General features: G+C 39.3%; 1 protein-coding gene across 1 annotated transcript; it reads right to left on the reverse strand.

Moving 5' to 3' along the window:
• Positions 1-12286: 12286 nt before the first annotated feature.
• On the reverse strand, positions 12287-14150 carry LOC110877873 (tryptamine 5-hydroxylase). Its single transcript, XM_022126095.2, has 2 exons — positions 13165-14150; positions 12287-12976 (listed from the first exon to the last, which is right to left on the reverse strand). Exons 1-2 carry the CDS (start codon positions 14086-14088, stop codon positions 12356-12358), a joined length of 1545 nt encoding a protein of 514 aa, XP_021981787.1. The 5' UTR covers positions 14089-14150; the 3' UTR covers positions 12287-12355.
• Between the last annotated feature and the right edge of the window lie 249 nt (positions 14151-14399).

Genomic DNA, 14399 nt, shown 5'->3' on the forward strand with positions numbered 1-14399 from the left:
GCTCTTATCGGTGACGCCCAACATGCTTGTTTTACCGAACGCACTTTGAAGAAAGAAAGGATCATCAATAATGGCGAACAACTAGTGAATAAATCAAATGGCAGCTTTCATTATCTAGACCGAATTTGGAATCCCAAGCGCACCAATTTACGAAAAATTCTGCTAGACAAAGCCCAAAAGTCGCAATATTCCATTCACCCCGGTGCCGATAAGATGTACCAGGACATGCGCTATAAGTACTGGTGGCCGGGCATGAAGAAGGATATCGCTATCTACGTTTCGAAGTGCCTGACTTGTTCGAAAGTCAAGGCTGAGCATCAACGCCCATCTTGCTTACTCGTACAACCCGAGATCCCTATGTGGAAATGGGAGAGTATAGCTATGGACTTCATAACGAAACTTCCGCGCACGCCATCAGGTCACGACAACATCTGGGTTATCGTTGACCGTCTCACCAAATCCGCTCACTTTCTAACAATACGGGAAGACTATAAGGTGGAACAATTAGCACGAATCTACACCGACGAGGTTATTTGTCGACACGGGACACCTCGTGACATCATTTTTGATCGCGATGGTCGATTTACTTCACGTCTCTGGGAAACATTTCAATCTGCTCTCGGTACTACTCTCAATCTTTGTACTGCTTTCCATCCCCAGAGCGACGGCCAGACTAAACGCACGATTCGTACCCTAGAAGACATGCTTCGCTCGTGTGTTATAGATTTCGGTGGTAATTGGGATTCGCATTTACCTTTAGTCGAATTCTCGTACAATAACAGTTATCACTCTAGCAGCCAAATGGCACCATTTAAGGCATTATACGGAAGAAAATGTTGATCGCCTATTGTATGGCACGAGATCGGGGACACGCAAATTATCGGTCCTGAGCTGTTGCAAGAAACGACTGACAAAATCCTCCAAATTCGAGACAATCTTCTGAAAGCTCGAATTCATCAGAAAAGTTACGCCGATAGACGCCGCAAGCCCCTTGAATTTGACTTTGGCGATTACGTACTCCTAAAGGTTGCACCTTGGAAGGGGGTGATCAGATTCGGCAAAAAAGGAAAGCTCGCGCCTCGATATGTGAGACCCTTTAAAATTATGGAAAGAATTGGCAAAGTGGCCTACAGACTCGAACTACCGGAGGAACTTAGTAACGTCCACCCGACTTTCCACGTTTCGAACCTCAAAAAGTGTCTAGCCGACCAGGATTTACATGTCCCTCTTGAGGATCTACAAGTGGACGAAACATTACACTTCGTGGAAAAGCCTGTCGAGATCATAGGCCGAGAAACCAAGGTACTTCGACGCTCATGCATTCCCATTGTGAAGGTTCGCTGGGAGGGCAAACGCGGCGCCGAGTTCACCTGGGAACTCGAAAGTGACATGAAGGCTAAGTATCCACAACTGTTTGTTACACCTACACCTTAAATTTCGGGATAAAATTTCCTAAAGTAGGGGAGGCTGTAACAACCCACGTTTTTGAAGTCAAAGTATAAATCAAAGTCAAAGTCAAAGGAAGAAAAGATTGCGAATTGCGATCTGTCACTCCTTGCTTAATTATTGATTATACTCTTTGACTTGTAATCGATACTCTAATTTGAATTGCTTTAGTTGTATTATGTGGAGTAAATGTTAATAAATCGCAGTTTTATCTCTAATTGTCTCACCGCTAATCGCATCTCTATTGCATCGCAACCCGGATTATAGGTTATGGATATTGTTTTACGTGTGTGTGCTATTATGTGTTACTTGTGCATGTTATGTTTATGTTGAGGTGATTAACCGCAAACGCATTCACAACTCTATCACAACGCAATCTCATCGCAAACTCGAGGTTTATGGATTACTTTTGTGTTATTTAGTAGTTAGGTTATTTGTGTAACTAATGGATAATACTATCGCATCGCTTACTTGCAACGCATCGCAACACTCAACGCGCGAAACGAAACATCGAAACGCAACTCGCCGGAGACGTTCGACCGAATGACTATTCGATCGAATGGTCATCCGTTTGGATGGCCATCCGATCGGATGGCCATCCGATCGGACTGTCCTCCGATCCGTCACACTACACCGACTTTCCTTCTTTGACATCTATAAATAGCCCTGTCACGTCACTGTTCATGATGTGACAGCTCTCTCATCCGACCAGCACGTTCCAGCCCTTTTTTCTCTCGATTTCTCATGATTCTTGTAAGTTTTCAACCCAAATCTTGTACATCTATCATCTGCACACACTTCTTCATATTTTTCACCATCAAATCTTCACTTTTAACCATGAAATCGACTGATTTGAGGTGTTCTAGGATGATGTCATCATGGGGTTTTTATGAACTTCAAGACTTGACCTCATTCCACCAAGAATAACTCAGATCTAAGAGATTTCAACATGTTTAAACACTGATTTCGCCTAAATCTAAACATTTTCAGGATTAAAAAGGATTGAAAGATGTTTTCATAACTTTTCTTTCAACTCTTTTACACTCATGCACTCAAAACCGATAGAATCAGAGCTCATTCAGGCCGTCCACTCATTCCCTAGTGATGTGTCGGTCTGAGATCTGATTCCTATCAACAAGATAACCGACTTAGCGGGTTAAACATGAACAACTGTCAAGAACAGTTAACTGGTCAAAATGGGGTGATTCCCGTCTGATCGGATAACTTGGACTTGAGGGAATTCCCCGTTGTTTAACACGTTGTCATACCGTCTCGATCAAACCACAAACTCTCAAACTTAACAAATTTCAAAACAAGCAAGTCACCAAACGCACTGCCGTCCGATCGGATTGCCATCCGATCGAACGACAATCCGATCGGATGACTCATGATCTCAAACACTTGAACTTTTTACAAACTTTCAATACATATCAGTCTCCAGCGAATGGCCATCCGATCGGACGACCATCCTATCGAATAACCATCCTGCTGTGAACTTGTTCTTCAAGAAATGTCTCGCTGGACGGATCGCCATCCGACCGGACGGCCTGAAGGGTAGAGATACTTCTTGTTTTATAAAATGCTACGACGAAAACTTCAAAGTCACATCATACACAAACACATCCATCCCAAACGAGTGGCAAACCGACCGAATGGCCATCCGACCGGATGACCATCCGTCCGGATTGCCATCCGTTCAGATTTTCCTTCGTCACTCAGTCACTCGCACCGTTTAACGCACCGCTTATCGCTTACGCTATCTTTCTGTTCAGGCTAATCCCTCAGCGTTCCCTTCAATCCAAGAGAGTGTTTATTTACTAAGCACAATCTGTGAGTATACTCGATCCCTTTTTGCTTTAAGCACTTTTGGGTGTTACATACGTTACTTATATTAAATCACACGATCACACAACGCAAACACTTTTATACGTTGACCGCTTTGCATGTTTACGTGTTATTCGATGAATGCTAGTATGTTATGTTTACACAGTGATTGTTGCCTGACACCTTATCAACGATAGTACTATATTTTGGAGTCAGCACCTGTCGTGGACAGGGGTTGTTAAGGGCCTTTCTTCACGTGTCACAGTGGTGATATGTGTTGCGCATTCTACAACTCGCAGTCACGTCTGTGCATATTTCATTGTCGATAACCTACTTGCTTCACATTATACATGTTACATGTTGGTTATGCGTAAACTCGCTTTCGCTACCAATTATACTATTAAACTTGTATGCTCACCTTTACACTATGTGTATTGACCTCTATTTTAACGTATGTGACAGGTGTTTATGATGCTTTGCTTGTTACTTGCTGGAATCAAGCTAGGATGGAGTCTAGAAACAAATCTAATAAAATCTGAGTTGTCGGAACAATTTATTTGTCTATGAGATATTTATGTCTGTTATAACTGCTTTATTTTGATGACTTATGGTATGGGACATAACGTTAATTATCTGGTAATTTAGTTGTTATGGATTTCTCCTGGACAATCTGTTTCGCTCAGTGCCGCACCCCGATGTTTCTGCCATCGGTTGGGGTGTGATAATCAAGGTGAATCAACTGATTGCCAACAGAGCTTTAGTACTTGTATAAATAGATCTCACGTGTTAAATATCTATTTTACCACATCACTCCATTCCTTTTGTACGAACAACAATGTTGAGTGATCAGGCTGAGGGGGAGTTAGTATAATCTTTCTGTATTTGTAATCTTTCTTATTATCCATGGAAAACAGTTTGTTATAACTTTCTACTCTTGTGTACTCATTTAATTCCGTAAATTTCCTATGCTTATACAAAATTCGTTCATACTTGTTCTTCAAAGCATACTAAGAGCATCTCAGATCCTAACACAAGAAATTCGGGAAAACTTGTATCGAATTATTAAATAATAGGAAACCCGATCTTCAATGGTTGAAACCATTCGGGTCTCCGTGTACGATGATAGAACCTGACCAAAAATTTAGGGCAAAAGCTATTGAGGGGTATTTCGTGAGGTATGCAAATCCGTTAAAATGAGTGTATCTTCTGAGTATCAGTTGTATAGTTCAAGCTTAACATGTTAAATGTCAGCAGTATACCACTCATACACAAAAATAGGGGAGCCATGGTTTTTGACTATGAGAGTCTATGTAAATCATTAAATCTGCCCCCAGAACCAACAGATGAAGAAATAGCTCGCTCATCATTTCTTAGACCGATGGTTGTCACACCGACACAATCTAGTTCAACAAGTTCTGTCAATGAAGCTCTAGTACTTCTCACGATGTTCAAAAAGTTCAAGGCCCCACTAAGAATGATGTTGATTCAGATAGTTCAGATTTGAGTAAATTACTTTTTGAGTACTTGTATTTTAGTGCTTTTAACCATTTGAGTACAAAATCAAATTGTTTAACGCCCTGAGTCCCTAGACGCTTTTTTTTATAACCACTTGAGTCATTTTGAGTCCAAATTTTAACCTTTTGAGTCCAATTTTTGTTTAATAAAATTGGACTCAAAACGTTATAAAATTAATGGCTAGGGACTCAGGACGTTAAACTTTTTAATTTTGGAGTCAAATGGTTAAAACCACTAAAACACAGAGACTCAAAAAATAATTTACTCTTCAGATTTTGAAGATACCAACAATAAGGAAACATTATCAACATCCGATGATGAACCACAAGAAGAGGTTCAACAAGAGGCTCAAGTAATCCCCTAAGATCAATGAAATCTATTGCACCCGGTGTCAAGAAGTACCCAATACCCCAAAGATTGCTTTGTGAAATGTATTATGTATGTAAGGAAGCCAAAAGTGTGTTAAAAGCAACAATTGTAAGCTCTATGCACACATTATCTTGCATGCTATTTTTTTATTTTATTTAATATAATAGCTCCTAATTTGATCCGTGAAGTGAACGTGCGCCCAAAACACACTTAAATACCTGCGGCAACGCGCCGGAATTCCCACCAGTAACATTAAATAACCAAAAATGGTATTTTTATCCGAAGAGACAAATCCTAACATCTAAACCAAATACCTGCGACAACACACCGGAATTCACACTAGGTAATTAGATGAATATCGGTGAGACCTTGTAGTTCGCCTAGGGTGTTACAAACAGGGTATCCAACGCGTTGTTTTCTTGTATTTTAGCCCCTCAAATTGTTGTGTGTAGAATAGTTTAAATGAATGTAATAAAAAATATATAATGACCCACACATTCACACAATAGCAATGATATCAATATCTCTACAAGACCTTTATTTATTTTCTTGTGTGTCATTCCTAAGGACAAGAAGGAAGTTCAAAAGACAGCATTTCGACCGCATCGTGTGTTGCGTAATGCTACAGAATTCCGAGATGGCTACAAACTTAAGCACTTGTAGAGATAGAACTAAACATGTAACAACACGTCCTGTATGGTTAAAATAACATATCTTTCCACATAAATGAAAGAACTAAAAAACTTTAATTATTACACAATAAACTTACCTTGTAAACTGCTAACAACTTCCACCATGGGTTTTTAGTGGATTCAGATATTATGGTCTCAGTTTACAAAATTTTCATTTTAATTCTCATGTGGATTATGTAGGAAGGTACCAACATAAGACTATAGGGTATGGTGAGGTTAGTCTTCAAAGAGACCACCCGCCACGTAGGCGTCACCTCACCAAGGGTGGAGGACCATCCCCTTGGGGACTACCCAAGAGTGTGGAAGACTACCGAACCCCACAATAAAAATCAATATAATATAATATATAATAAAGGGGGAGAGAGAGAGAGAGAAGTCAGAGGGGCCCACCACATTGGCTCGTCTCCAACGTCTTGGAGAGGCCGGCAGCGACGCGACGGAGCAACCGGGGGCGGTGTGCGACGACCCGGGACGGAGGCGACGGGGGGAGACAAGGCCCATACCGGGCGGTCTAAGAGCAGCACTTGCAAGTAACAATGTAGTCAAGGTATTTATGATCACATGTCACCAAATTTCTAAGAAACATTTTTATTAAAACAAGTTTCGACTTGTTTAACCGATCAAAGAGTTCAAAGTCTAAATTTTTTTGAGCTCCCAACCAAAGCCGAGCTGAAAACAGTGCTTGATAAAGTTGTTGATTTCTTCGGTGATGCCAAAGAGTCATTCAGGAAATTGACTGATTTGCGTGGAGGTCGGAGATGGATAGACTTCCTATAGTGGAGGCGTTAAAGAAGAGAAACACTGTTGTTAGCTCGGATGGATGCGTTTTTCGCGGTTGTAGGCAAGAGACTTCAGACCATTTATTTTCGGGTTGCATGGTGGTTTGGCAATAGGTTTGTAATTGGTGTAAAATCGCTAATACTTTTGGCTTCTCGGTTAGGGACCTGTTGGAGTTACAGAATTATATTGGTCTCGGAGAGCTCAGGAAGAAAGTTGTTTATGACATTATCATCTTAGCATGTCGGTGCATTTGGAATTCTTGAAACGAGAAGATTTTTTCGAATAAAGACCGGAGAATTGAAGACATCACGAGTAGAATTAAATCTTATGGTTTTCTATGTTTCAAGAATAGATCTAAATATAAATCTACTTCATGAAACAATTGGTGTATATTTTGACTTTGTTTGATTCCGTTGTAGTCCCCTGTTGTACTGTCCTCGCATGTTTGTGAGGCGATGGTTTCTGATTGAAGTATACGTTTCGAAAAAAAAGAATAAAGGACATGTGATTCACTGGACAATGTCACAAACAAATTACAAAAGCAGGTTTCACACCCAAATTTTTTTGTGTTCAATATTGTCAATCAAGGCCGGCTCTTGGGCCGGCCAACCCGTGTTGTCGCTCGAGGCCCAAATTTTCAAAGGGCCCGAAAGGTTTCTATAACCTTTAAAATATATACTAAATTATATATTTAATATATGAATCCACTTATTATGTAACAAAGTGTTGGTGGTGGAGTGGAAAAACCATCTCAAGATAATGTAAAAGTCTCAAGTTCAAGTTTTGTTACTATCTCAAAAAAGTGTTTTGTTACGCCCTAATTCGTATTTGTCAAAAGTCGCAGCGGAAACACGTACCATAAAATTTCTTTCACTATAAATACCTCAACTTATTTAAGATTTAACTTTAACACAGTTCTTTCTCATAAATCCGTCATCCTCTTATTTACTAGTTAAAAACATAGCTTATGTTTACTACATTATGTACATAAACGTTTCCGTACAATCTCTCTAGTGACTCGATCTTCGATCTCCAATCCTTGGATATCCTCATGACTGGTACTACCTGCGCTCACCACATAAAATTTCACATCATTAGTACGCGTTATAAACATACAAGGTTTGTTCACGTTTACTTCTCGTTTCGTTAACTCTTGACATCCCAGCTTTCCCATCCTGATCATATGATCCGTAGTGAGACTTCTTTGGTATTCCTGCGTTACACTTCATTCACCAAGCACGCAACTATTACCGTTAGTACTCAATTTCATTAGATGCATGCGTACATACCTTTCATACAAACTGATACATACCTTTACGGTCACAAATAGCAACTGTCCTACATACGTACCTGCATACATACGTACGTACCTACATACGTGCATACCTAATTACATCCATTCCTACCTACCTACATACATACCTACATTCATACATACATACATTCATACATACATACATACATGCATACATATATACATACATACATACATACTTATTACGTGCCTTCACACAAACCTACATACGTGCATACCTTCGTGTATGGATCCCCTCGTGAGCCCATATTCATCTAAACGCATACATACGTTCTACCTACCTACACACCAACATACATACATTTAAACGCAAAAGACATTCATACGTATATACCTTTCTTACATCTTTACATCCACGCATATGCTTATGCCTATCTTTATGCATACGTACATGCACCTCTACATACATACATACCCTTCCTATATCGTTACGTACATGCATACACTCGTACATATCTTTATACATGCATACATACACATCTACATACGTACATACTTTAACAAACACGTACTAGATCACGCGTACCTCTTACATAATCATACATCATTAACATGGGTCTTAGACTTAGCTTTATAGCCCATAAACATCTAAGGAACCATCAAAATCATGTTTGGAAAGTCCACCGTAGTCCACGGATATCAAACCGAAGCCCACGGTACATAAATTAACTTAAATAACAAGATTTCAGCTTTTGGGACTTGGGAAGGCCGTCGCCGACGCCCCTAGGGCCGTCGGCGACGGGCCTTGCATTTACCCGTAGCCCAAAAACCCGTAGACAGGTAATTAACCCGTCAGCACAAAAACTGGTTTTCTAGAGCCCGTCGGCGACGCCCCCATGCCCGTCGGCGACGCCCTCTAGATTTTGCATTTTTCTGCAGCTCCGTTTCGTCGTCCGTACGCACTAAAACGCGCATAACTTTTGAACCGTTTACCCGTTTAACCTCCCGTTTCTTCCTACATGCTTGTAAATTCATATTCTATCATATGAACTTAAAATCCCACATCCGGATTAAGGAAATTCTTATCTTACGCTCTATTGACTTATTGTCATTTCCTAATTATTTGACCTGTTATGGGTGTTTGCGCATTAATTGATCTAAGACTAGCAAAACCATACTTCCCACTTCCATACTTGTCCAAAACATTACACTAATCGTATAACTTGTTTCTAAACCACTTATTAAAATGGTTTGCCCAAAATACCCATCAAGGGCATTTTGGTCAACTTAATCCCATCCTTTACGACATAAGCCTACGACACATATTTGACCTCAACCATCATGTTTAATTAATCAAAACGCCATATCACCTAACCGAACATAAGAAGTGATTACAGAATCACTTACCTTATACGTCCGTGCTCGTATCCGATTCCTCGCCTTTTCTTGACTCGTTATCCTTTCATGCTTGAGTTCGTCACGACGTGATTCCTATACTTTCATTTCATCGAAACCACGCTCATATTAGCATACTCATTTGTACATGTAACAATCATATCATCCGCATAATTCATACTTAACTTTCCATAGTCATTACTATCAAACATTAAAACATCTAATCAACTTCATATCCTTTCCAACACACATAATTCATCGGGTAATCCAAATTAACACATATTTACCTATTCTTACCAACAACGATTTTCGCTAACATGCATATGACATAATTTGTCAACCACGATATTTAATATCTTCGAAATCCAAATTCATTATCACACATAATACATAATTAATGCCCACATACTCATATCTTCATAACGCTACATTTGACAACCATGTCTTATAAAAATCAAATTAGCATAATCCTAGCATCATCCTTGGTTAGTGAGGTTATATGCTATGTATATTTAGTACATGTTCACTTTTAACTGTAATTAAGGGACTAGTAGACCACATAGCAACCTCACCCGTTCAAACACAATGTACAAGCTCCTAATGCATAAATTTGACCAACATATACCTTCAACCCGAATTCATGTACGAATTCCATCTAAGGCACATTTTTCAAGTTAGTAAACTACTACTTTCATCACAATCGCTTTTTATACATATAAACTTACAACTTGCATACAATTTCACTTTCTAACTTCATCTAGCAATTTCATCGAACACTTGGCGTGCGCACTAACATTTAAGCACATTGTACAAGCAATTTAAGCATATTCTCCCCACATTCACCTCATGAATCCTTTTATTCAAACAAGATCACATTTTCAACTTCATCATATTACTATCAAAACCTAATACGTAACACATGCATCAACATAATCAAAATAATCCATATACACATGCTCATCATAATCATTATCATACTCATAAACATGGGTTTCATTCTAAATCACTAGATAACTAAAACTTAACTAAGATTCAGCTTAAACATGATAACATTAGCAAGATTTCATCATGATTTAGATCAAACCCACGAATTTAACAAAACCCACTCCTTGGTTGTTCATCAAAACTGAAAATTAAGACTTACCTTGGCTAGAACTTGCTTAGATAATCACTATTTCGACTCATGCAAGTTCGAACTCAGCCCAATTCGCATCCAATTTCGTTGATTAGGGTTCATGAGGGGTTTCCCCCTTTCTTTCTCTTCTCTGATCGAACACACACACGCCCAGGTGTGTGTGTTTGGGGGTTTTTATTTTTGTTTTATATTTAGACTTTCCCTTTATTCAAAAACCACCCCTCATGTTTGTTACTTGCTCATTATTTAACTCAATTTCATAACCTATTTGTTTTAACCAAGTTTTTAACTAGGTTTAATAACCTAGTTATTCCATTCCTTTCTTTTAAACGTGATAACATACTAATAGCTAACGAACTCGAGTTTTTGGGGTGTTACATGTTTGTGAGGTGATGGTTTCTGAATGAAGTATACGTTTCGAAAAAAAAAGAATAAAGGACATGTTATTCACTGGACAATGTCACAAACAAATTACAAAAGCAGGTTTCACACCCAAATTTTTTTTGTGTTCAATACTGTCAATCACGGCTGGCTCTTAAACCGGTCAACCCGTGCCATCGCTCGAGGCCTAAATTTTCAAACGGCCCAAAAGGTTTCTATAAGCTTTTAAGTATATACTTAATTATATATTTAAAATATGAATCCACTTATTATCTAAAAAATGTTGGTGGTGGAGTAAAAAAACCATCTCAAGATAATATAAAAGTCTCAAGTTAAAGTCTTGTTTTCATTTCCTCTTTACTATAATTTTGGGCATAATTCTTTTTTGTTGCCCGAGCCCTAAATTGTTTTGAGAGTTCTCAGGGATGTCAATAGTACATAATCGTTGTTAATCGTTATGTCCCTTCAAACGTTGAATGATTATTTCTTTCATACAAACCGATTACAGACACAATGAAGATCCTGCAAGCACAACGACGAAACTCAAACATTTAAACTGGCAAGCTGAAAATTTTAGAAATTAATACACTAAGTTCTTTTGTTTCCTTTTTGTTTCTTGTTTGTTCGTGTGTTTCTCCCAGTTTCTTGCTGTCTCTTTATATTTATATATAAAGTGATTTGCCGTTAAAAAAAATGCATTAAGTTCTTACAATAAGAAGACGAAACATACATAATATTTTTCCAAGCTAATGGGCTAAACGACACACCTCGAAAGATAAAATTAGGGGTCGAGACCCCCCCTCGCTCATGTGCATGCACAACTAACATTGAATCCTGGATTAGCTTTTATTAACGGTTGCCACTTAGTAGACCGTTAACTTAAAAAACATAAATAAATTAATTACACATAAGGCCACACGGGGCGGTCCCGTGATGGCCATGTATAACGAGTTATGGGCTTTTGCTACACCGCCGCCACCACTTGAAAACGCGTGGTAAAATAAACGCGTTACCACCAACACGCGTTGAAGTTTTGAGTTTTATAGGGTATGACTTGTACATTGTGCATTAATACTTGTATATTGGAATCCCCATCACTAGTGATTCCACCCCTCCTACATTTCTATCACTAGTGATGGAAATTGGATTGATGACATGGCATTAGTTGATTGGATAGTGGGAGTGATGGAATCCATCACTAGTGATTCCACCCCTAGTCCCCTAAGCCAAGTGGGGCTAGCTCACTTGGTAGAGGCTCTTGCGTCTTAGTGGGAGGTTTTAGGTTCAATCCTAAAGAAGGGTGAGTTATTTATAAATATAGTAGTTTGGGAGAGTAACCTTAGCCATTCAAAAAAAAAAAAAAAAATAGATACCCACTAGGCCGCTGACATGCCTGCAAAAGTAACATGTTTAGCTTACTACAACAATTAATTGGTAAACCCTTAAGACTTGTAATTTATTTTTATTTTTCTGTATACTTTAAGGCGCCAAACCTTAAGCATCATTTAATATTGCTTTTCATTAACTGTGAAGCGAAAGTAAAACAGGTTACGTTGTACATCATCATTGTTGATCCCCTGGATTCTTGTTGTTGGTTGGCACCAGTATTAAAGCTGTTTTTTTCCTAATAGCCAACCCGAAAATCTCTTCCAAATCAACATCAGTACTGGGCCCGGAGTGTTCCCAATTGAAATGGTGCAATAACTGAGCCAAAGCTAGCTGGACCGTAGCCAATCCAAATGCACTACCGGGACACCCTCGCCTTCCACTTCCAAATGGTAAAAACCGAAAGTCATGACCTTTAAAGTCAATATCCTTCCCCACAAACCTCTCAGGGTCATACACCAAAGGATTCTCCCACAAGTTTGGGTCACGTCCTATTGCATATGCATTGACCAAAACTCGGGTTTTTTCGGGCACGTCGTACCCATTCAGGGTGCATCTTTGCATCGACTCTCGAGGAACCAGAAGCGGGGCTGCAGGGTGTAACCGCATAGTTTCCTTGATTACACATGTTAAGTAATGAAATTGGTGAAGATGGCGTTCTTCAACCTCCCCTTTGCTTCCTACAATTCCTCTTATTTCATCTTGGGCTTTCTTCATTACTTTTGGATGTAGTACTAGTTCTGTCATTGCCCATTCCAGAGTTGCTGATGTTGTGTCTGTTCCTGCTACAAACATGTCCTGTAACAATCAATGTTGCATAAGGTACTAATTAATTTAAAAAAAAAAAAACCCGAAACCCACCAAATTGGTTGTATAAAGTGGTGTTAAAAATTACTTGTTGGGATTCTCATGTATTTACAATTTTATATATTTTTATTAATTACTGAAGTGAAGAAACACGGAATCACCGACAGATACATACATACCAGAACAAGAGCTTTAAGATTAGCATCAGTAATGGGAACCTCCAAATCATGCTGCTGTTGAACACGAAGCAAAACATCAACAAAGTCTTCTTTTCCTGGTTCAACTTTGTTCTTCAAGTGCTCATGTATTATATCATCACAAACCTCCGTCAAATCTTTTAAATTCTTCATCAACCTCCTCTTCATCCCACTCACCGTGTTAACCCACTCCAACTCGGGATAAAACTCGCCTAAACCAAACCCAGCAAACAACGCTTGAGTTTCACTCAGAACACTCACCAAATTTTTCTTTTTCTCCCCGGGAACAAATCGTTTTCCAAACGCAACTCGACAAAGCATGTCGTTAGCCAACCGGAAAATTAACTCGCTCAAATCAGTTTCAACCCCTGAACGAGTTGACACAGCTTGAACCAACCGAGTCACTTCCTCGTTTCTAACGAGTTGGAACGAGTTGACTCGTTTTGGACTCAGTAACTCGGTGACACAAATTTTCCGGGCTTGGCGCCAATACGGGCCGTATTTCGAAAACGTGACGTCCGAGCAACCAAATGATAGGTATTGAGCGGAAATGAGTTGCGGGCGGTTTGCGAAAACGTGATCATGGGTTTTTAGGACTAGTTCAGCGAGTTGGGCTGACGATACAACGATTGTTGGGACTTGACCAAGTCGAAGGTAGAAAATGGGACCGAGTTGGTTGGCAAGACGGGCAAAGGCTTGGTGGGGCAGATCGGTAAGGTAGTGGAGGTGGCCGATGACAGGGAGTCCGGGCGGTGATGGTGGGAGATGGGTGGCCGAAGTTGAGGGTTTCCGGCACCGGAGAAAGTACGTAATGGTGGTAAAGGATACAAGGGACATGCAAACAACTGCAAAGGTAAAATCGTCCATTTTGAGTTGTTGATGAGAGAATACCTGTGTTGGTGACATATATTTTCTAATTGCAAATTTAATCAAATATTTTCATGGCTTTATAGCCTAATAGCATCCTACTGGTGTAATAAGACTTTGAAATCAATAGATTTTAGGTTCGATTCTCATAAGAGAGATTTTTCTCATATTTATTGAATTTGGCCATTGATCTAAATTTGCCTAATAAAAAAAGAGAAAAATGCTCGGATAGTCGTTGTAGTTTGCTCATTTTTCACCTTTAGTCACTAACTTTAAAAAATTACACCCATAGTCCCCAATTTTTTTCCCGGATAGGCCCTGGCGTGAATGAATGTTAGTTTTTGGTGTTA

This window comes from Helianthus annuus, chromosome 1 (assembly GCF_002127325.2).
Source record: "Helianthus annuus cultivar XRQ/B chromosome 1, HanXRQr2.0-SUNRISE, whole genome shotgun sequence".
Classification (NCBI taxonomy): domain Eukaryota; kingdom Viridiplantae; phylum Streptophyta; class Magnoliopsida; order Asterales; family Asteraceae; genus Helianthus; species Helianthus annuus.